General features: G+C 38.6%; 1 protein-coding gene across 5 annotated transcripts in view; it reads right to left on the bottom strand.

Annotated features, from left to right (window-relative positions):
• Nucleotides 1-19318, bottom strand: part of mast4 (microtubule associated serine/threonine kinase family member 4) — a 97193-nt gene extending 77875 nt beyond the window's left edge. For 4 of the 5 annotated variants that reach the window (XM_071466729.1, XM_071466730.1, XM_071466731.1 and 1 more), the window contains exons 1-2: nt 18762-19318; nt 1431-1584 (exon numbers count right to left, since the gene is read on the bottom strand). In XM_071466729.1, coding sequence (XP_071322830.1) covers nt 1431-1584; nt 18762-18983 — 376 coding nt within the window. In that variant the 5' untranslated portion in view covers nt 18984-19318. The remainder of the gene's footprint in view (nt 1-1430; nt 1585-18761) is intronic. The other variant, XM_071466733.1, reaches the window with a different exon arrangement.
• Between the last annotated feature and the right edge of the window lie 2399 nt (nt 19319-21717).

The following is a 21717-nucleotide window of genomic DNA, read 5'->3' as shown; positions in this document are numbered from 1 at the left end:
GAGAGAGAAGTACTGACAAAACACCACCGAGGATGAGAAATCTCTCATATGAAACAACAAAACTGTTCCAACTCTGGCAGGAAGCTGCATGTTCTTGTCGTATCCCATCATTCATAGTGTGAAGCTGATTGATAAAGCATGTTTCATATCTTTAATAAATAGCAAATGTTGGTAAACATGGTCCTGAATTGACACCATGATGATGATGATGATGATGATGATGATGATGATGATGATAGCAGGTTGGATCAGACTTCTGCTGTTTACAGTTAATGATGTAATCCCATTGGCTTCATCAGACTTATCTCTGATGCACTTTTGAATGATGTCCTGCCAAATGTACCAGGTTTAAGAGACAGATGGCCAGTGTTTATCACGACTTGCAGTCATACATCTGAAGTGTTTTACTTCAAAGCTTGTCCTTGACAACTTCTTTCCCCACTAAGGTAACAAAACACTTAAAACTGCTCACAGCACGGTCTGTGGATTATCCTGATTATCCTGAGTAACCGAGGCAGCTTCTGCAAGTGCATTTTTCAAGTTTCATTGCTTTGAACTCCACAAATTAAATTCCACTCGCTCCAGTTTGCTTTGGGAAGGTGGCATGAAGTGGAAGTCACTGTAAAACAAAACAAATCTACATCCACGGCTGAACATGACTCAAGGTAAGAGAGAAACCTTTTTTTATTTAGATGAAATTATTCTTTAAACCTATTTATTGCTTATTAAGGAGCATCTGTGTATCATATAAGTGATAGATGGTCATTGGCTTGTGGCCATTAACATGGTAAATCGTTTTTCTCCCTCTGGGGTCGACCCCTACAAATAAATCTTCAAGCTGCAGGAACCAATATGTGAAGGTGAGAGAGTTTCAGGAGGGAGGGAGGGGAGAGTGATCAAGTTTATTAATGAGGGACTTTTGTGTTTGGTTACCGGAGTCTGTATATGTTTTCTTAATGTTTGGTTACATACAGAGAGATTAGTCACAGTAAAGATAAATCAGGTTTTACAGGAGCTGCACTGTAAATAGAAGGGTAATATATTTAACCTTTGGAAACTGTCCTCCCACATGGAGTAAAACGCATGAATCAAATTTCACATAAATATTAATCAACAGTTATAAATATTAATCAAGCACAAGAGTTATTACAGGCATATGGAGTCAGATCATATTCAGTGAAGTGCTTATTTATACACTGATCATGTGTTCGCTACATTCGGAAACTGTGATTTACAGCTGCATGGGAAATTAAGAAAACACGGACCATGAAAAAAGCAGCTGTTACAGTAGCAACAGTAAAACATACCAATGCACTGGTGTGGCCTGAGATACTTTTAAATATGTCAATCAGACAGTAAACTACTTGTAATCTAAACCAGCCCAACCCACACACAAACTGAAATGGGAAGACCAAATATAAAGCTACTACCTGTGAGCCCGCCACCCAGACTCCTCCTTCGAACGTGTTTTCCATCCTCACTGAGATGTCGTTTAAATTTGAGAGCAGGACTTAATCCATGAGTCAACTCTGGGTTACTGGACTTCCTGAGGGATGTGGGGGGAGGGTAGAGGATGTTGTCCAACTAGAGACAAAGATGGAAAAAAAGCAGTGGGTTAAAAAAAATACATTTAAGGTTAGTGTTGTAGTTCTCACCATATAAGGATAAGGTTTTCTGAGGAGGATGGGAGCGCTGCATGAGTCTGGTTCATCCGACAGGTGCTCTTCAGTGAAGCAGGTAGACGTACAAAAAACAAGATCCCACAAGTCTTGATGTAGACATTTTGTCTGCATTAAATAATGCAGACAACCATGGAGAAAAAAAAAAAAAGGTACGCTGGTGGAATAAACTAATAACACTGTTTTTCTCCTCCATGGTTGTCTGCATTATTCAATATCTAGCAAGACTTCTGGGGTCTTGTTTTTTATAAACAGCTTCTTCTTTGTTTTGTTTGAAGAAGTTTATCTGCTTGTGGAAATGTGCATACAGCTCTCACCAACACACCAAACACCACTGAGCTTTAGCACAGCTGTGAGGAGTGCTGTGTGCACTGAGCTACTATAAAGATCTGAGGTGCTTTTAATAAAAAACAGGGAGAGGAGTGTGAAACCAGCTGTTAACAAATAATATAGTTAATCAGTACATCTGTAGTTACAATAATCAGTAAGTTCACACATTTAGTTTGGTAAATGTACTGAGGAAAGTGTTTGGTACATTAATGCTAATTCAAGTGTCTTGCTTGTGCTTTTTTTGCTTGAATATTGTCTTAATAATAATTAATCAAATTAGTTGTAGATTTATTTTCTCTTGATCAATTAAGTGATTTATTATTGCAGCTCTAGACACATTCGCCCTCTTCTTTCTGGAAATCCAAACTGATGTCATATATCCATCAACTTTCTATCTGTGCTGTCATGGCAATGGAAAGCATTGATACTTGAAAATATATGTTGAACAGTGATCGGGTATCAGGCAAAATAACATAAGTTAAAAAAAACTAGGGCAAGAGAAATTCACAAAAATGAAGGGAGCATGATTTTGGAGCAATGAGATAAAGCTGCAAATCTAAAAACCTCAGGGAACCCTACAGGCGGGGCTCAACTCCTCAAATGATCTAGGAGGGGGATTCCCAGGGTGTCCTCCAAATTATGTTCTCGTTCACTGCTTAGTAACAAAAAAAAAAAAAAATGTAGTTTATGAATCTGTTTCTCAAGCTCAAACTTGTAAGATTTCCACACCCATGAATGAGAAACATTGTGGTTGCAGGGCCAGTGCCCAAAGTCTTCAGTGACAGTAATCAGTGTATATTATAAAAGAAATATTGTCAGAGGACAAGCACAGGATACTTAGGCGTAACTCTAGTGAGGAAAAGGTAATAAAAATATGCACATGCCTAAATCAAGGACTAGAAAGCTGTTACAAACATACCGCATAAGCACATTACACCAGCCTATTGTATTCTAAGAAAATAATGACCTTACATGATGCTCAGACCACATAACAATGCTCAGTGATGTGAGGAAGAGGCCCTCCCTGAGAATACAAAGATATATAAATGGCTCAGAGCATTAGGTGGAAGGAAATACCCCCTGCTTCTCCACAGGATGATTCATGATCTAACTGCTATTAAAGACAACTAGGAGCAATTTTTCTGTAGGGTGTCTTGACCTCTCAGTGAACACATAGCTGCGGGGAAAGAGTGACACAGTACAGAAACAGTACAAACGAGTTCTTTAGTTCTCAGTTCTAATTATAGAAACTCTTTCTTTTGATGCAATAATAATGTTGCTCATCTGTAACTGATTAGTTATGGGGTAATTGATTGATCCGCCTTAAGCTCAAACAGAATCTGCAGCATCAAGATCTCATGACCCTGACATGATATAACTGTGATGTTCATTGTTTGTCTGAAACAAACTCTACCCTTTAATGACAAGAGGAGATATTACTGAACATGCCCACAGTCCTGTGACTGAGCTCAGGCCGTGCTCTTACACATACATGAAGGGAGAAGAGACCGGCAGCCATTAGCAGGACGGTGGAGCAGGTATTATCTCTCAGCTCTGTCTAAACACTGATATCAACTCTATTTACACTGAGGCAGCACATACACTAAAAAGTTCACGGTCACATCTCTTGTGGAATGGATGTGTTAAATATACTGTATGTATTCACAGAAGATGTCTGTTTTATTATATAACCGTATGCTGTAGAGACGACAATAAAAAAGAAGAGGGAATATAAACATCCTCTGTGCAGCTGGAAGACATGACTATAACCAGAAAAATGTTAAAAGTGAGAAGGAAGTCAACTTGGCGTTTTCAGATGAGTCGTTTCCTCAGTACGAGCTTTTTGAATAGAGGAATTTGTCAAACATTGCAACGTGCCCCTGAAACAACTGTGTTTGAGCCACAGACCCATATGCACAGTATTTTGAACTGTGTCAGAGCGGTCTCTGTCTGAACTGTGACCAGTTACACTTCACATTCCTATGCATTGAAAATGTGTTTGTTTTAAAAAGTCTACTGTGGATTTTTGCTGCTCACAAATCTAAACCTCTACCTGCAGGAATTAAGCTTTTCATAAACACTGTGCTGTAGCTAGTTCGGCCCAGGACACAAACACCACCACACACCCACCACACACCCACCATCTAATGTTGAGCCAGTACACACTGCTGAGGCAGAGATGGAGAACAGTGATACCCAAATGTCCATTTGCTTCAAATAATCTGGTTAAATCTTGTTTTCAGTAAAAACTGCTTTCACTGCATAAACACCTAAACCATAATGTAAACCATCATCCAGACTGTGCACTTCTTTTAGATGCTGTTATAAGTATTGATGTATTACTGATCTTGTGTGTTCTATGTAATCCATTCTTAACTTATTTCAATTTTGTATTCATTTCATTTATTTTTTCGATGTAATTTTATTATTCCAAATCATTTTACATTAATGCTTTTCATTCTACATTTTTTTACCATGTTTTTATTTTTTCTTTTATGTATTTTCATGTGATGCACTTGATGTATGTCATGTCTTTGTTGTAAAGCACTTTGTCTGCATTTCTTGTATGAATATGAATGTGCTATACAAACAAACGTCATTATTATCATCATCATCATGAAATATATCTGAAAATTTAGAAACGAACAAGCTGCCTTGACAGGAAACCAGTTCCCATGTTTCTTTTAGTCAGAGGTGCAGCTGTATGACTAAATGATGATTGACTCATTTTAGACGGAATAATATCCAGGGGAATACAATGACTGACATGTTGTGCAAAGGCTGATCTGTTTTGCAACCACTGGTTTCCTGTCTCAGTGATCTTTCAAAACAATAACAGCAGAGCTCAATCATGTCTTAAGATCTGGCCTGAGTTTCAAAGCTTTATGTGAACGTGTTTCTACAATTCTTGCTAAATTAATACTAGTACTAGTAGTACTGGCTACGTTTACTAAATGAGGTTGCATCTCTAAAACTTAAGAAATCTTTTATCTAGTTAAGACTTCAGTAACGTGCCAATCAGTTATTAGGAAATATCTTTAGCGCCATCCAATCAAAAGCTATTAACTATGTATACAGGAAGTCTGTAGAATCACAAGCTGTCCCACAACAGTTATGGGGCCAAAAGATAAAATAAACTTGCATAAAAGGCCAAGAAAACCAGCAGGTATCCACATTTGTGAAGCTGGAACCTGTTAATGTTCTTGGCATTTTAACTTTAAAAGTTAATTGATTATCAAAATAGTTACAGATTAATTTTCTGCCAACCAACCAATCAACTAATCTATTAATTGTTTCAGCTCAGGCTATTAATGCAAACACTTTTACCATACTGTTTTGTATTATGAGGTATGCTTTATTGTGTTATTGGTACAAAACTGTGAAATATATTTCAAACATTTCAAGAAATGTCAGGTCAGATGTGTCACTCTTCACTTCTTTTACCATTCAGTCAAAACAGGTCATGTATTAACAAGCTACGTTTAGCTTTGTCAGTTGGTTCATTTAGCAGCGCAACAGTTACACCTGCTAGTTTGTATTTACAAATATTTATCTCTACATAAGAACTAGTTTATGTGATGTAAACCATGTCCATAATATCTGCACTGTAAATCTCCATGTGATAAACAAAGTCTGAACTGATGATCAGCTGCTGCAGCTGTCTCCAGGTGTTTAAAGGCAGATATATTCAGATTAATCCCAATCAAATAAGGAATGGACGGACAGTTATGTAATTTAAAGCAGACAGATAATAACTAAGCAATGCATCTGTAAGCAGCTTAAAGTTATGCTGTGAAACAATCAGTGATAAACTCCCACATCATCCAGTCACATTGTTTAGAGCCAGAGGCATCTGGTTACAAACAAACGTACTCAGGAAAGGTCATTATGACCTTAACACCTGAACACCACGCACCATAATAATACATGGTGCATGTGCTGTGACCTGGAGGTCTGTAGCTCTGTTAAATGACTGTGGAGCCGCAATGTTTAAGTTTTCTACATCACAAATGACCTTAGAGTCGTTTTATCGAAGTCATGTATTTCTCAACAGACTTCAGCATCCATTGCTTTTCATCATCTTCTTTCCTTCAAGGCCGTTTAAGAGAAATCATCTGCAGTATTTTCATTACCGTACACTAGTAAAAATGGCATAAGGAAAGAGGTAATGTTATGTTGTTTCTGTTTTGACTGTATTGGTTGTTTTACAGGAAGATCAGATCATAGTGGCTATTTCTGGCACTTGACTTTCAAGTCTTAAAGGAAGTAAGATAATCAGCTCTCAGTATCTTGCTATCTGTGCACTGGGTTCAAAGTCTGAAGTTTGGAGGCATGCAACATTTTTTAAGTCTGACATTTGCTTTCACTTGACAATGCAAATATGAAATAATCAATATTTTAAAATAAAAAACTGGGCAACTCAAGGAACAGTATGTGATACCCAGCCCCTGTTAAATACATGCCTTTTTAAAACTGACAGAGACCATTAGGGTTATTCTTACTGCCTACATAGAATAACTAGTAAGGAACCATGTAGCACAATCTGAACTCAGCACAAATAGCAAACACAACTCTATATAAACTTTGTAATCCATGCAACCTTTTGCTTTCATCCTCGTGGCTTGGTTGATGCACCACAAAGCAGAAATGTGAGCTTGTGGAAACTGGAAAGCTGCCAAAGTCTGTCAGAGTTTCATCTGATTTTTGTCAGCTGAGCTAAAACATCATTATCAGCCAATTATAAAAGATCATCTGGTTAATCAGTAAACCCATACTGCCCATTCAGCGCATTTTATTATATTATATCATGAGAGAGCCCTTCTATAAGCTCTTTTATTAAAGGATACTAGTCAAGTTTCTGCTGGTCCAGAACATCTGCATTAGTTTTAACAGTGGGTGTAAGCCCTTTAAATGCCTACTCGATTACATAGAAAACACTGCAGTAAGCCAATCACAGTCTGGTTTCTGTGTGCACAGCGAGTAGCACACACACGCTGCAGTTTTGGCAGCAGCCAGTGCCCTTTCACCTACCACCATTCCTCTCCTCTCTCCCTGCAGCAGAGCTCCTGTAAGCAAGATCAAACCTGACCTGCCCCTCCCTCCTCCATCTTCTATTCCACCCTCAGCTTCACACACAGTGGACAGTACCAACAAGCCTTTGTTGTCAAAGCAAAGAACAGACGGCAAACAAGCAAGACAAAGAAGATGGACTGAACAACACGCAAAGTCAGTTGTGTTTACCAACGGAAAGATGAGGCTACCTTAACCGACACAGAATGTGTCACAAAAAGAGGCTTTATTTCTATATTTGCATGTTTTTATTTATTTGTGTCACACCATCATCACCTCTATCATAAATAGCAGCCTACCATTTACAAAACAACCCTGACAGTACATGAGATTGTATAGTGTGATATCATGATGCCCTTGTGGTCTTAACCACAATATCCGTTTAGTTTGAACTAAACACCTTATAATGAATGCTTTACTCTAATCACTAATACATTACGACAACTGATTGATGTGAACGTAGCAGTAGTAGTTGATATGGTGACCTTGTTCGCTAACAGTTATCTATAATACATCTGGCAGTTTGGATTTTCAGTTTCATTTGGTGACATATTCTTGGCCACCTCATGAATCAACGTTTAATATTCACTCTGTTTTTGTTCTCTACTACTCTTGAGAGAAATATGTGGTTCTTTAGCTGAAGCTACATGCGCCCCTGTACTCACCAGCTATTCCCTAACTGTGTCCGTTTGGTGCTGGTCAGGTGGTGTATGGTGGATTTTTATGACCTTCTGCACAGAAAACAGGCACCTGCTGTAGCCAAGAACAACCCTGCAAGAGTGTGGGGGGAGTGAGCCAAAATAAAGCTCCGTAAAACAGATTAAGGTGAAAATTCTCTGTAGGTTTCCTCACTCCAGGTGACACCTTTCACAGTTATGTGATACATTATTATAAAAATATCTATTGTAGTAGCTTTAATAATCCTCAGATAACGTAAGGCTGCTAGTAAATGTTGTTAATATGCAATAAAAGGCCGTTATTGTATCAGAGGAAAGGCAAGCACAGAAAAAAGTGAATCAAGTTGGACAATGTGCAAGAGAAATTCAGAAAAACAAAGAAATAGAAAAAAAAAAAAAAAAAGTTAATTTGGTGCGTAGGTTGTATGCCAAGAGTCACCAAACCAATAATACTGCACAGAGTAAAAAGAGCTGCTCCAGCATAGAAAGCAGAGAAAACACTCAGCAGAGGTTCTGCTGCTGCTGCCGACCTTAAACAGCAAAGACAACAAAACGCGGGTGGGAAAAGACGCTCGGCTGCAGAGATGAAACACTTTTTCTACAACAGTATATACACAAGCACAAATACACAACCCAAACAAACTGGCAAACAAAAGCAGAGAGCAGCAGGAAGAGCTGTATATCCTACACAGGCAAATGCAAGAATGAAAGAGAAGGAGAAACTGTCCTGACAGTCAGGTAATAAACAGTCCAACAGTCCCAGCTGAGGAAAATTCACACGCTTCATGTGGTTTATGCTTCCAAACCACAAGGTTTAGCTGTGAAAACAACACAAGTGAGAGCACAAACACCAACTTCATTGTTTTTCTTGATGCTTTTGTTAACAACATATTAAACATATTATACACTTCACTAACTAACATGTTTCTGCATTACAAAAGATGAAGTGGGTTGAGTCACGATTTTCGTATAAATAAATAAATAAATAAAAATGTAAAGCAGCTGTACAAAGGGAGAGTGAACAAACCGATCCACACCCCGGGAAATTAATTCAACTTGAAGAGGTTGTGTTGAAGTGTTGTTTATCATTTCAATGGAGATGGATGAAAGGACACTGTTTACAAGTAGGAACAAATTGTTATTGATATCCATCACTGGTTGCTAAGATACAATGATTACACATTTACAGTAAAACAGGAAGAGACCCCGTACATCAACAGTCATCACTACCCCTGCCATTGTTTCTCTATCACGATTTCCAAACTGATAACAAACATGGGTAATAATTTCGTCACACTTTTCACACAATACAACTAAATAACACAAACATGACAAATCTGCAGCTTCACATGTAGCTGCATTTAAGAGCAGCTCCACAGACAGCAGAGTGAGCCTGTTACATAACCTCACTTTATCAAGGTTAGTATTTTACTGTGTAAGAAACTGAATGTCATCCATCAACCAGGTAGTTCAACTTGAGTCTATTTTTTTATTCCATTATGTTCAAAGCAATTGCTGTCAAGTAATGAGTCTCATAATAATTATAAATTACAAGCCTGCCAGCAGTTACCTTTCTCTGTTGAAGTAGTGTTATTTTCAGATTGTGAGCACTCCCTCCTAATTCATATAAACATACTGGTTCAAATTAATTTAGTGTATAATTATAACACGTTTGCATGAGATTAAAGGGTCTATTGTTACTGATGCTTCACAGTTCAACAAGATAATCACAGACTGTTCAGAGAGAAGCACCACAGCCTCTATAATCAGCTAATCTGAGCACAGCTGTTTAATAATGTTTGAAATCTATAATTCTGTGTGAAACAGTGGTTTGTACACATCTGTTTGTTTTTGGGTTTTCTTCTTCATCTCACTCTCAATCTTCAGAGTTCCCAAGCTTTATCTGCTGTAGCTAACTAGCTAATTCAGCTAATGTTGTCTCCATGAGTTGGTTGCAATTGATGGCTACATGTGATATCATGATAAAAGACTGAGGCTAAAGATGCATGTCCAACATCCTCACTAGAAAACATGTAAAGAAAGAAACAGTTTTGTTCTCTGTATCATCAGCATGATGAGCAAAAATGTAAGGACAGACCCTTTCAAAGGGTGTTTTCACTTTTAAGGTTACAAGAGAAAAGGTTTTTAGGGTGAACACTGACTGACTTTGGCCAGAGGTGCTGGAGTGTAAATTTCCCCAAATCCAATAAAAAAAACAGGACAAGCTCTTTCTAAATGGATGAGGTCCAGGACTGCCTTCCACACAGTGTACACAGTGTGTTTTCATGACTGGGTCACTTTTTACCACAACCTGCAACCTCACAAACTAACAATTATCTAATGATATGCTCCTTGGCTTTGGACATAAAGCTCTGTTACTGTAGGTGAACTAGTTGGCCGGTCATTCTAATAATTGCAGCTTACATTAAAGCAGATAAACACACATTTTAATTAATTACTTGCACGTTTGCAAGTCTTATGTTTTTCTGGAAAAGCTACAACATCACCCTCCAAACACCTTAAATGATGAGTATCACTCCTACTATAGTCGTGTGCTCACTGATTCAGGTTGTGGAGCAATCGAAAACCTGCCATGCCTAGCTATGGTTGCTAAGCTATGATTGGACGATTGCTGTTTGGGGGAGGGGTTTTAGCAAACTGGCAGCTGTTCGAAGAAACATGCGAGAGAAGGACTGTTTTTGCTGCCTCTGTAAACACTGAAAACCAAGACATTTTTTCTTCTTTCCTTTTTAGCAGCCCACAAACCTCCAGAAACAAACACGCAGTGGGATTTTATAATGTGATGGCCGTTTCATGCCATGCTTATATCTTTGTGAACTGTACTCAGTGAACTCTCGAGATACAGAACACGTTCAACGCTCTTTTTCTCAGGGTCAACTACAGTCAACTATGCTGTGGCCGACCTCGTCACCCAACATCTGTCCTCTTCAACTCTCCCCGAATTCCAGTCTGGCCTGAACCTCTCTTCCCTTGCTCTCTGCTCCGAGGATCTCTGTGTTTACTCATGAAGAAAACAGAACACTTAAGTCTCATGGCTCAAAACCAAATTGCTCCTTGTGATCAACACTCTCCACGGGGTGCTCCACATTTCAGTCACCCGATGGACACTTCTTCTCCTTAGAAAGTCACTGTCCCTACATTATCTGACGAAAATCTGTGAGTATTTGAACTTTGTGAGCTCTCCCAGGGGAATTCAGTTTCCTGTGTTGACACGATCTGCAGTGGTTCTTTCCTTCTCTAACTGCATACAATTCACCATGATGAGATTTATTAACTGCGGCACTGTAAAGAATTAAAACCATAGATTATTTCTTCCACCTAGAAACTCTGTTTTGCACTAAAGCAGATGCTTTTAAGACTTATTGTATGATCAGAATCAGAAACATGCCATAAAATCCGCAGCACTGATAGGCCTTAGGCCAGGGAACAACTGAACATCTGGGAATTTCGCCACGAAAAACAAAACCAAATGAAGTCAAGTGAAAATGAAAACAGAAGAAATCTCTGAAGAGTTGTGTAACAGCACGACCACTAGCGTTGCTTTTGTGCTTCTCATCCAGCAATGATCCTGAGACAAACTGTTTTCTAACTTGAGCCCAACAGCTTCATTTTTTAAGGTAAATTTATCCAGGTTGTTGCCAGTTCATTAGGTATACCGAGCTAAAACTAATGCAGTGTAATATAACAGTGCTACAGTTAATCCTACCTCCATGAAGGTGACAATGTTAAAAAAATACATTACAGGAACTTTAGATTTACCATACTTATCAATACAATCAGAGGTGTTAACTGCTGGAGTCTCTTACCTTGCCTCCACCCGATGATGTACACTGACAGACAGGCAAATTCCTCCCAAGAGACATTTTGTTTAGGTACCAACAAACTTAAGCTCCTGAATCACTTTGAATGCTCGGTCATCAGAGACAGGTTGATTAAACCCAGACATGTATATATGCGTACAAAAGACAGAAGACAGATGAGTCAAAAATCAAAGATGGATCCTTGAAAGACACAGTCCACAGTAGGCGTAAAAAGGGTCTTAACCAGATTGTGTTAATCCTCTTAGCTCCAGAGCATACACTAACACTAGATGCACCTCTAATCACCCTGACAAGCAGCCTGCTTAAATAAATGGCTGCTTATTTAGGGGCACACCACAGGGTTAGAACCACTGCACGGAGACAGAGTTAAACATTGTCAAACAGAAGCAAACACTGATATACGAGTAAGCACTAATGCAATGCGTGACAGACAGTTACCCTTCCAACTTCAGTGAGCAGGCTCTAATGGAATAAACCACTCTGCCAAACCAAGGATTATGTCAGACTGAGACGGATGGTAGAAAGGAGATACAGACTTGACTGTTTAACATTAGGAATTAATTAGAAATTCACAAGTGAAATTGGATTGTTTTAATCTTTGCTCTTAAGTCGAATTGTCAAGTTTACATTTATTTTTCCTTTGTCTCAAGCATCGTTATCCACAAAACACAGAAGGTACAACAGCACTCATTGAGCGGTGACATCACTGTGCTCAGCTGAGTCACTGTTTTCTCATATTGTATTCAACACAACACGCCCAGCCCAGCAGCAAGCACAGCTATAGTAGTTTGCTTTAGGCTATAAACTTATACTTGTCTACTCATGCCCCAAGTTTGGATGCATTTGTAGTTTTGAATGAATTTAAATTTCCAGACTTCCAGTCAGCCTCTGATTTTCAACACTCATTAACGTATAAAGAACAAATTTCAGATACTTGAAATGTGCTGTTGGTTAAAGATACTTTCCTTGTTGCAGTGCAGCTAGTTAACAACAGGGACTGAACTGTAGGAAACATGCGCCATATCAATATATAAATAAAACAATGAACATGTGTCAGTCCATTGCATAAGATGAACAAACACAACCGAGATCAGTGGCCACATTTAACCCTACAAATATTTACAATGTTCAGGCACTTTGGGACAGAGGAAAACTGACTGAAGCAGAGGTGGTGGAGGAAGGTTAAACATAAGGCTGCAACTACCAGTTATTTTCTTTATCAATAAATCTGTTGCTGTACATCGTTTTATCTATAATCTACTTCTTAGTCTCTAATATGTCTAGAATAGTAAAATGTGACAATTTCCACAGATCAAGGTGACAACTTCTAATTGTGCAAACTCTCACATTTGAGACACTGAAACTACTGTGTTTGATGCTGATAAATGAGTAATACTAACCACCTGACTAATTTCAGCACTAACTGGTGTAGCAGAAAGGAAGTAGCACAAAGTCCCATTCATTTTTTTGACGACAAAATCACACATTCATTTCTATGAATGAAACTCTCATAATTAAATTTAAAAAAAAAACTTTGGTGGAGAAGTTAACTTCAACTTCCAAGTAAATTTCTGTGAAAAATATCACTGAGGTTAAAACTCTATGGCCGGTGTTGTTAACCACTGACTGAACCTGAAGATTACAACGCTGAAAAAAAAAAAAAACTGACAATAAGGTCTGTAGCTTTAATCACTTCACTTCCAGATTCTGGATACATTTCTGATGAATTCAGCAACTGGCACTGTGAAAAATTAATCAAAAAATGTTATAAATTCACTCCTGCTTTGATTGACACTATTTGACAGGCTTTTTCTCCATAGCAACGGTGACCAAGGCTCCTGGGTATTGTAGTATTTTACCTAGCTGCCATATGAAAATGACAAAGTTGGAATAATTCAAACTGACGGCCGTAACTTAAACCTACATATTGTTTGGACATTAACTGGGACACTGAAGATATTTGTTGTAGAAAATGACTCTTGTATACAAACATAAACACTGAGTCTGTTTACATGGAGGACAAGAGAAAGGTTATGATTGTAAAGTGTTTTAATGATATAACTGTAAATGAATTCTGTTCCTTCCTGAACTTCTGTTGTCATATGGTTCCTCAAACTAAAGCCTAAGATTCAATACAAACTGATTATTATAGTGCATTAGTTTCAGTGAGGTGTTCTTAATAAAACTGAGAAGTGAGTGTATGTGGGTCTATTTTTATTATTATTATTGATAATATCATACCACAGCAGTGATGTGGAAATTCAACAGTGATGACTGAATACAATGTTGAACTATTAATGAGATGACAAGCATGTTTTGAACAGGCACTGCCCTTGTAAAAACATTTTTCCTCATCATACAGACATTTTTAAACAAACAAACCTCTCTCCAGAAGCGTCTACAGTCTGTGTTAAACTTGTGTAGCTCGACCAAACGAACATGTCTTTCATGAGATAAATGAGTGTTCTGCTAAACTAAACAGAGCAGCTCCAATTCAACAAAGCTTTGTGGCTGTTTTAATCCTCCAGTTAATGCAGTCTGCTGAGTGCCAAGTGTCACACATGGTTAGTCCTCGACTGAACAAACTCATTACACACTGCTGAGGAGTGCCTGTTCAAACCAAGCTGTTCCACAGAAAGTGCTGAAGAAGATATTTCATTTCAGTGAAGTCATTTTCTTGCTTACACCTGTTTGTTTTTCTTTGTTTTTTTACAGCCACCTAACATTATTGATTTTGCTTATAGGGAAGTTATTTTTTTATTTGGCTGGTGCAGTCCTGTTGTAAAAGGTTTAACTGCTCTATACACCATTCAGAGTAACACCCATGCAAGGGCAAATATAGTTGAATGTCACAGTTGACAGCAGCTGCCAGTTCGCTGACAGATAAAGATGAATGGATATAAAGTCTGAGTAATAAATTTTGTGTCGCTGAAAGGGAGTAATGGATAAAAAAAGAGGGTTAGAAGCAAATAAACCATCTTTAATGTACAATAAAGTTGCTCGTAAAAACCATGGTACCATTCCAAACTATTTCTTAACTTCCTCTTTGAATGCGTTCATTTAAACCTTGGTTTAAACCTTTTAAACTGATACGGTGAATTTGTTGGTTTAAACAGTTTATTTACACATCCAGCAGTTACGAAGCAACATTATCATTCATTTGGAGTCATGTTACCAGCCACTTGGTGAATATAAGCCCAATACTGACTGCTGTATGTTTAGGAGCTACAGATTCTTTGTAGGGTCATCATGTGGTTATATTGTTTTCACACAGAGGAGGACATGACGAAACACATTTGAATCTTACCCCACCACAGTGGAAGTCATTCAGTTTGTGTTGATGCTTAGACTGTGTTCTGAATATAATCCACCTAACTGTCTAGTAACCTCTACACCAACATCTGCAGCCATTGCCAAGGCTGAAAGAATAAGCCAGCGTGTGGGAAGAACAGGAAAAAGGTAATTCTCCTGACAATAATCTGTCATTTTTGTTAAAAGATGTTCACTGATTTATGCCAAAATGAGCTTCCCACTTCAAGCTTTTATTACTAATCATGTGTCAGTGGGAATACAGGTTTCAAATATCATACATTTAAAGCTGAAATCCACAGGATAATCTGATCTTTAGAGATTCTGTGTGGGAAACACATTTGTTATTGCAGCAACAAATAAAAATGCAAGAAAATAGGAAAAGGTGGGATTAGGCACTTTGTCCTCTGCTATCACAACATGGGAGGCAGAAATAAAGTATGGATTTACGATTATGAGAAGATATAAAAGCAGAATGACAGACCGTATAAAGATAAGAAATACAATGATTAACACACTGACAGATCGTGTAACTTGACAAACAGTGTGTCAGACTCAATGTGTGTTGGACACAAGTATTATCTGAAAACTCTAATAGTCCTACATGCAGTGAAAGCACAGAAATGTTCTTCAAGTCATGTTCAAATGTCTGTATCAAGGGAGGATTTTTTTGTATGATACAAAATTCATGTTTAGGCAGATGAAGTAAATCCTTCATTTACCAATTTTCTTTCAAAAAGAAAGAATTTAACTCAATTATCTCTGGCACAAAAGTCAAATATCTGCAGGTTCCAGCTTCTCACAAATGAGGCTTGTTTTTGTCACATATGATAGTAAATTAAATGTTTTTGGCTTTTCGGACTGTTGGTCTGACAAATGTCAATTTGGATCCTTAAATCAGACAGACGGGAAACTAAAAAAGTCACTACAAAAACTGAACACTATGCTGTATAAGGCTTCTGAATGGCAGACCAAGTAACATATTTTCTGAAGCTGAAAAATAACAAAAAAAAAAAAAACGTAATGCCGTTATCTTTATATTTGAATGGTGAAAAGCAGGCGCAACTGCTACTGATACTCCTGATCTCAAACTTGTAATGATGTGTCATAATTGACAGTGACAGTTCACATCCAGCGAGCTTGAGCCAAAATAAATCTGGACTCTATTCTAAATATTTTTATCTATTTCTTTTATTTTATCTTGTGCATGAAAGAAAGGATTACGCGTGGGATAATCTCATCCTGACTGTAGATAATGTTCTTTGTCACTGCCCACAACACTGGACTGATTTAGATTTCTGTGATGGACAAAGATGCAATGACACTGAGATTTTGTGAAGATAGATATTAAAAAAAAAACTTTGGATTAAGCTCCATAGAAAGCAGTGCACTGCTTGAAACAGTGCACAGAGCTAAGTCTGGAAACAGAGTGGTAACTGAGCCCGTCAGCATGATGTCATCCAAGTTCTCTGAAGTCTTTCCATGTTTAACTCCACAGCGCCAAATCATACGTCAAAGGTCAGAGTTCCCTGATTAACCCCACTGTAATATCACTGACAGGTCACCTAACCTGCTTTGTGGTGCTGGTGTCTATTTAGTTCAGTGTAACAGTTCAAATTACATCTCCTCTGTAGCCTGTGTACGAGAGGTCACCGGTTTTAAATGAACTTCAAACTGACATTTCAAAGGGATGAGGGGAAAAGGCCACAGGGTTCATCCCATACATGCCGCACTGGTTCAAGAGAACAGCAGGCATGTTTTCAAAGTCTAATACATTTGGTTTTATTTTAGTAAAATTATTGTTGGGAGACATATAATCTGAAACACCAATATTATATTACATCTGCTTTCCAAAAAGGGGAAAAGACATTATTATTATTTTAGTCAAATAAATATATTTCAATGGCTCACTAAGAGAAAATAAAATAAGAGATCAGACTTAGTCCTTGCCATCCTCTGTGTCTCAGCTATAACCGCTGTTAGCAAACATGGCACCACCCAGGGAGCATGTTCCAGGGGATGTCTGTGCATGAGAGGAGAGTCACTTTACAAATACTGAAAGAAAAAAAAAAAAAAATTCCATTCTAGGTTCATACTTTCAGCACCCTCACAGGAAATATGGCTTGGGCCTGGTCTTCAGGTCTGCGTATGACAAAGTGATTATTCAGTTTTCTGTTTCATGACGGGGCCTTCGGTCATGCAAAAAAGCAGCAATGAGGTATCTATTGCTGTACTGCCTTGGCGCACTGCATCCAAGACATCATGAGTCAAAAAGTGTGGAGTAATGGATGGATAACGTTGCACAATTTTATGTATTTTGCCGCTGCTTATATTGGACATCATACAGGATGACAGCCGACCACACCTACAGCCTAAAGTCATGCTGCATGATGAAAAGATTTATGGGTTTGACGAACGCTTGAATTCTCAAACACACCCTTGCACACATCAGGCTGCACTGTACACATCTGAGCAAGTCAAACCAGTATGTAGCAGCCTACTGTCGTACGAAATAAAAAGGCTGAGACATGAACTCTGTCTTCCTCATTTTCCCCATCTGTTTCCTGAATAGACACCACAGTATCTGCACCCTTGTCTAAATGACTGCAGTTCAGGCAGGTCCCAGTCTGTGCCTCTCATGCATTACCGTTATATTACATAGAGCCAAGCATCTATGTGTGGATACCCAGAGATCTTTGAAAAACGCAGGTCATTTAGCAATACTGAACGCTATTATGAGGACATTTCCTAAATTTCCTTATATTCCATCTGTTGTTTCTCAAGTTGCTACTGTATTTCCAAATCTGGGCGGCCAGAAATGACTTGCCCTTGCTCTGTTTGTAAAAGCAATCAAACATTAACACAACATTTTTTGCATGAAATTATTTACTTAATTGGCAGTTTATTAGATACACCTAGATTAAAGTAGTGCAGTCTAAAACAGCAATAGCTCCTGCCTTAATTGATGCATTTATTAAACTATAAGTAGTTTGTCGTGCTGTTATATTATGTGGTGTCACACTAAGTGGTGTTTAAAAATGTAGCCAGCACTCATTGATAAACATGGGGGGGGGGGGTAAGATATTAGAAACATCTCCCAGTAAAATGAAAACTGAACATTATAAGCTCAATGGAGGGAGAATTTATTGCAGGACTGTTGTAATAGACTGAGTGTACATCAGTATTTCTTTGGTTCTTATTGTGCAACTTGAGCAAGGATGTACACCACTTCCGGCGAACATCTTTGTTTGGATTAGGAAACAAATGAGCAACTTGGGAAATGGGTTAGAAATCCTGATTTCAGTGCAGCTGACAAAATACTTTTCTCATCCAGATGGTTAGAGCAGGCTTAAATGTGATGGCGATACAGGAGAGGCACAAACTGGGGCTTAAGTTGGGCAATTAAATGATATTCAAGCAATAGAAATATGGCCTATATCCAACTGGGCTCTGGCAGAATGAGAGTGGACTCACTGAAGTTAAACAGACAGCTGTGCAGCCGTTCACACACTGCCCTGAAAGACTAATAGGACTTGTCAATGGAGTCAAAGGAGCACACAGCATGGATTATACTTAGACTGTGAGCTGCTCACTGACTTCATGACATGTGCAACCCACCAGACATGAGCTAAGCTGGTGCAGGTGGTTGTTTGCAAATACTCTGACAGGAGCTGGGGCCAAAAATTAATGAGTTTTACTGTCTTCACATGTTCTGTTCCGCTTCCTCCGGGTATTAAAGGGATTACCGACACGCCTCCAATTAACTCTGTGTCTTTGTGTACTCTTCTTTTTAGGCAAGACCAGTCACATTTGCATCTTCTCTGGCTTCAAAACGCATCAGTTTGTGTGTTTACCTTCTCGTCTTCTTCCTCCTCATCCTCTGCTGCCTCCTTGTCGTACCCTGTATTTCCGCGGACACTTCCAGAGCCCGAGTGGAGACTCTCGCCTCCATCTCCGGAGACTTCAATGCGCAGCACGGCCGTAATTTCTTCACTCTCAGACAAGGTGTGTGAACCGGACGACGACAGACTTTCGCTGCCTCCAGAAACTTCTGCCAAAAACTGGTCCCGCTCCATTGTGTCAACTAATAGCAGCAGTTTCTGAGCCAAGACAACTCCATTAAGAAGCGACGTCAAAGCGGCACGCAGCCATTAATTAACCTGTCAACACACCTGCGGCTTCACTTTTCTGCAGCGGGAGCCCATAGAAGGATAACACCGAGTAAAACCAAAGCCACGACGCTGCCCGAAGTGGAGGATATCGATTAAAATACTTATCGACCCTGCTGAACATTAAGTCCACCGCCGGGCTAAGGAGTCCGCTTGAGTTAAAAGTTGCCCCCTGTTATTGTAAGTTGTCGCTCATGACTTTGAAGGCAGCGTGAGTCCATGCTGCTGCGTCCCCGGCGCACCAGTGAAGCCTGGTGCCCAAAATAAACCCCGCCCACAAGGTGCGAGGGCGGACCAATCAGATCAAAGCTGCTGCCAAACCAGAGAGATAGTTGAACCATCTTCAGATGAGCAGCTAATATCCAGGGGGACAATCAAGACGCCAAGAGTGCAGAAATAGGCTACTGTTATATTATATTATATTATATTATATTATATTATAGGTGTAGCTCAAAAATGCATGCAGAATTATTAGAATTATAAATGAAAAGACTCATTAGTCATGAAGTTTTCATAACACATTTAAGAAAATCTCTACAGTCTGCAGTCTTTGCATATTTCAGGTTTTACATTATAGAGCATGATTTTTATCACAGTTTAGGTCTTCATTATAGTCTGGGTATAAAATAAATGTGCAGAACCCCCACAGTGAGAAATCAAAAGATGACCTGACCGGAGTCATGTTTTATTTGGTTTTCATGATATTTCTGTATGCATCAGTCATGTTTATAAAGTGTACGGTAAAACAAAAGACTGCAGTGAACTTCAGGGTTATTTCTTTAGAAAAAGTGGATTACAAGTACAAGTACATCAATCTGCACAGTGAAGCTCAAACTTTAAGTAGAAGTGCACATGTACTTTTGGAAAAATTCAAAACTCAAAGTATTCTCACTCATTATGCAGAATTGCTGTTATCATCGTTACATAGTACATTGTTTTATCATTATTGTTGATAGATTATCACCTAAGCAGCATTTTAATGTTGCAACTGAGGTGGAGCTTAACTGCTTTGTATGTTTAAGCTACAAAGGTCATTATGGCTGTCATATAAATGTGGAGCAAAAAGCACATTACCTTCCTTTGAAATGGAGTTAAGCAGAAGTATAAAGTAGCAAACTATATAGTCAAGTAAAGTACAAGTACCACAAAAATGTATTTATGTATAAGACTTTGTTCTTGTTGCTTTCCACCACTAACTGCAGCTGAGTTGTAGTCAAAGATAGATTTAATTATGATTTTTTTTTCTATAAAATGCACTCAGGACATTCAGCATGGTCAGGTCTTTTCTTCTTAAACAACAAAGTGAACAGCACAATGAACCCCTGACAGCTCGTGGAGAGCAGCTCCAGGAGCTTAGCGACTGTGTGGTAGAAAACTGTGCAGGTGATAAATAAAACATGTGATAAGGTGAGATTTATCAACCAGTATATGTTCTTTACCCTTGACAACCTTCAGCAAAGGAGAAATGCTGTTTGTGTGGGTTGATTTGTTTATCTGTTCTTTCACATACTCTCCACTTACAGGCCTGCCCAGGTCTATGACTGTTTCTCAGAAATGGTTTTTTCTCACTTCAGCCATGAAAACTGTAATTTAGACATTTCCCAGAATAGCGGTTGCTGGCATTAACATATCCGTGTTCACCAGCACACCCTCAGATCACACTGTTTTATCTTCTTAGAAAGTATTTGTCTTTATTTGATTGTGTTTTCCAGGTAATTCACTCCATCCCTCTGGATACTGTATACCAGCTGCACTGTGGGATTATCACCCCACACCATACAGAGGGTCCACTAGAGGGCCCACTTGTACAAATATTTGCAAATACTGTTAAATGACAAAAAGGAAATGACAGGCACCACAACCATGAGCATTTACTGCATTTTTCATTATTTATGTTACATAGATTTTCAAATAGAAAATACACGAAGAAATAACACAAGAAAAACATTATTTGTAGCTTTCAACTTTCTTCCTGTTATCAAATTGAAGACAAATTCCCAAGAGTTTAGTTATGGAGGATCCGATACAACCAGTGAAACTATCATTACTGACTTTTGTTGGTACAGGGTTACACAGTCTATAGGCTACACCCAGGAAACATCTCTCTGGTTTCCAGTGTTTGCTCAAGATTTCCCACCACATCAATCCTGTCATTCAGTTGATAGATGGGTGTTTGTTAGCAGCAGAGCATAATTTCCACTGTGGGATGGTGTAGTAGGGGTGGAAAGTGATGTTTTGGACAATTACAAATCATAAAGTGTCAAGGGAGTGCTTTACTTTTTTTTCTTTTCTGCCTGGATCTCTTCTGACGTCATACAGGCTGCTCTGCTTCAGTAGTGGAGGTTAATGGGGCTACATGCAGTGGAGGACAGGCTGCAGCATTAACAGTGGCAAAAACTACCTCCAACCCCTCTGCATGTTTTTCACAGTTTCTGGTTTGTGTTGATATTCTCCTAAAAGACACTAGGATTGAACATCATACATAGATGAAGCAGCAAATGACACTTTGACTCTTTGTAGTAAAGATGCAAACAGAACACCAAGGTGGACGCCTCAGGAGGTGTAATGTAAAGTAATGTAAATCACAATATATATATTAAAAATTGTATTTAAATGAAACAAAATTAAAAATATTTCTTAC

Source organism: Trachinotus anak, unplaced genomic scaffold (assembly GCF_046630095.1).
Source record: "Trachinotus anak isolate AG129_WGS33_773 ecotype Australia unplaced genomic scaffold, CSIRO_AGI_Tana_v1 ptg000028l, whole genome shotgun sequence".
Lineage (NCBI taxonomy): Eukaryota > Metazoa > Chordata > Actinopteri > Carangiformes > Carangidae > Trachinotus > Trachinotus anak.
Note: the sequence above shows the minus strand (reverse complement) of the source record. Positions and strands in the feature narration are given on the sequence as shown.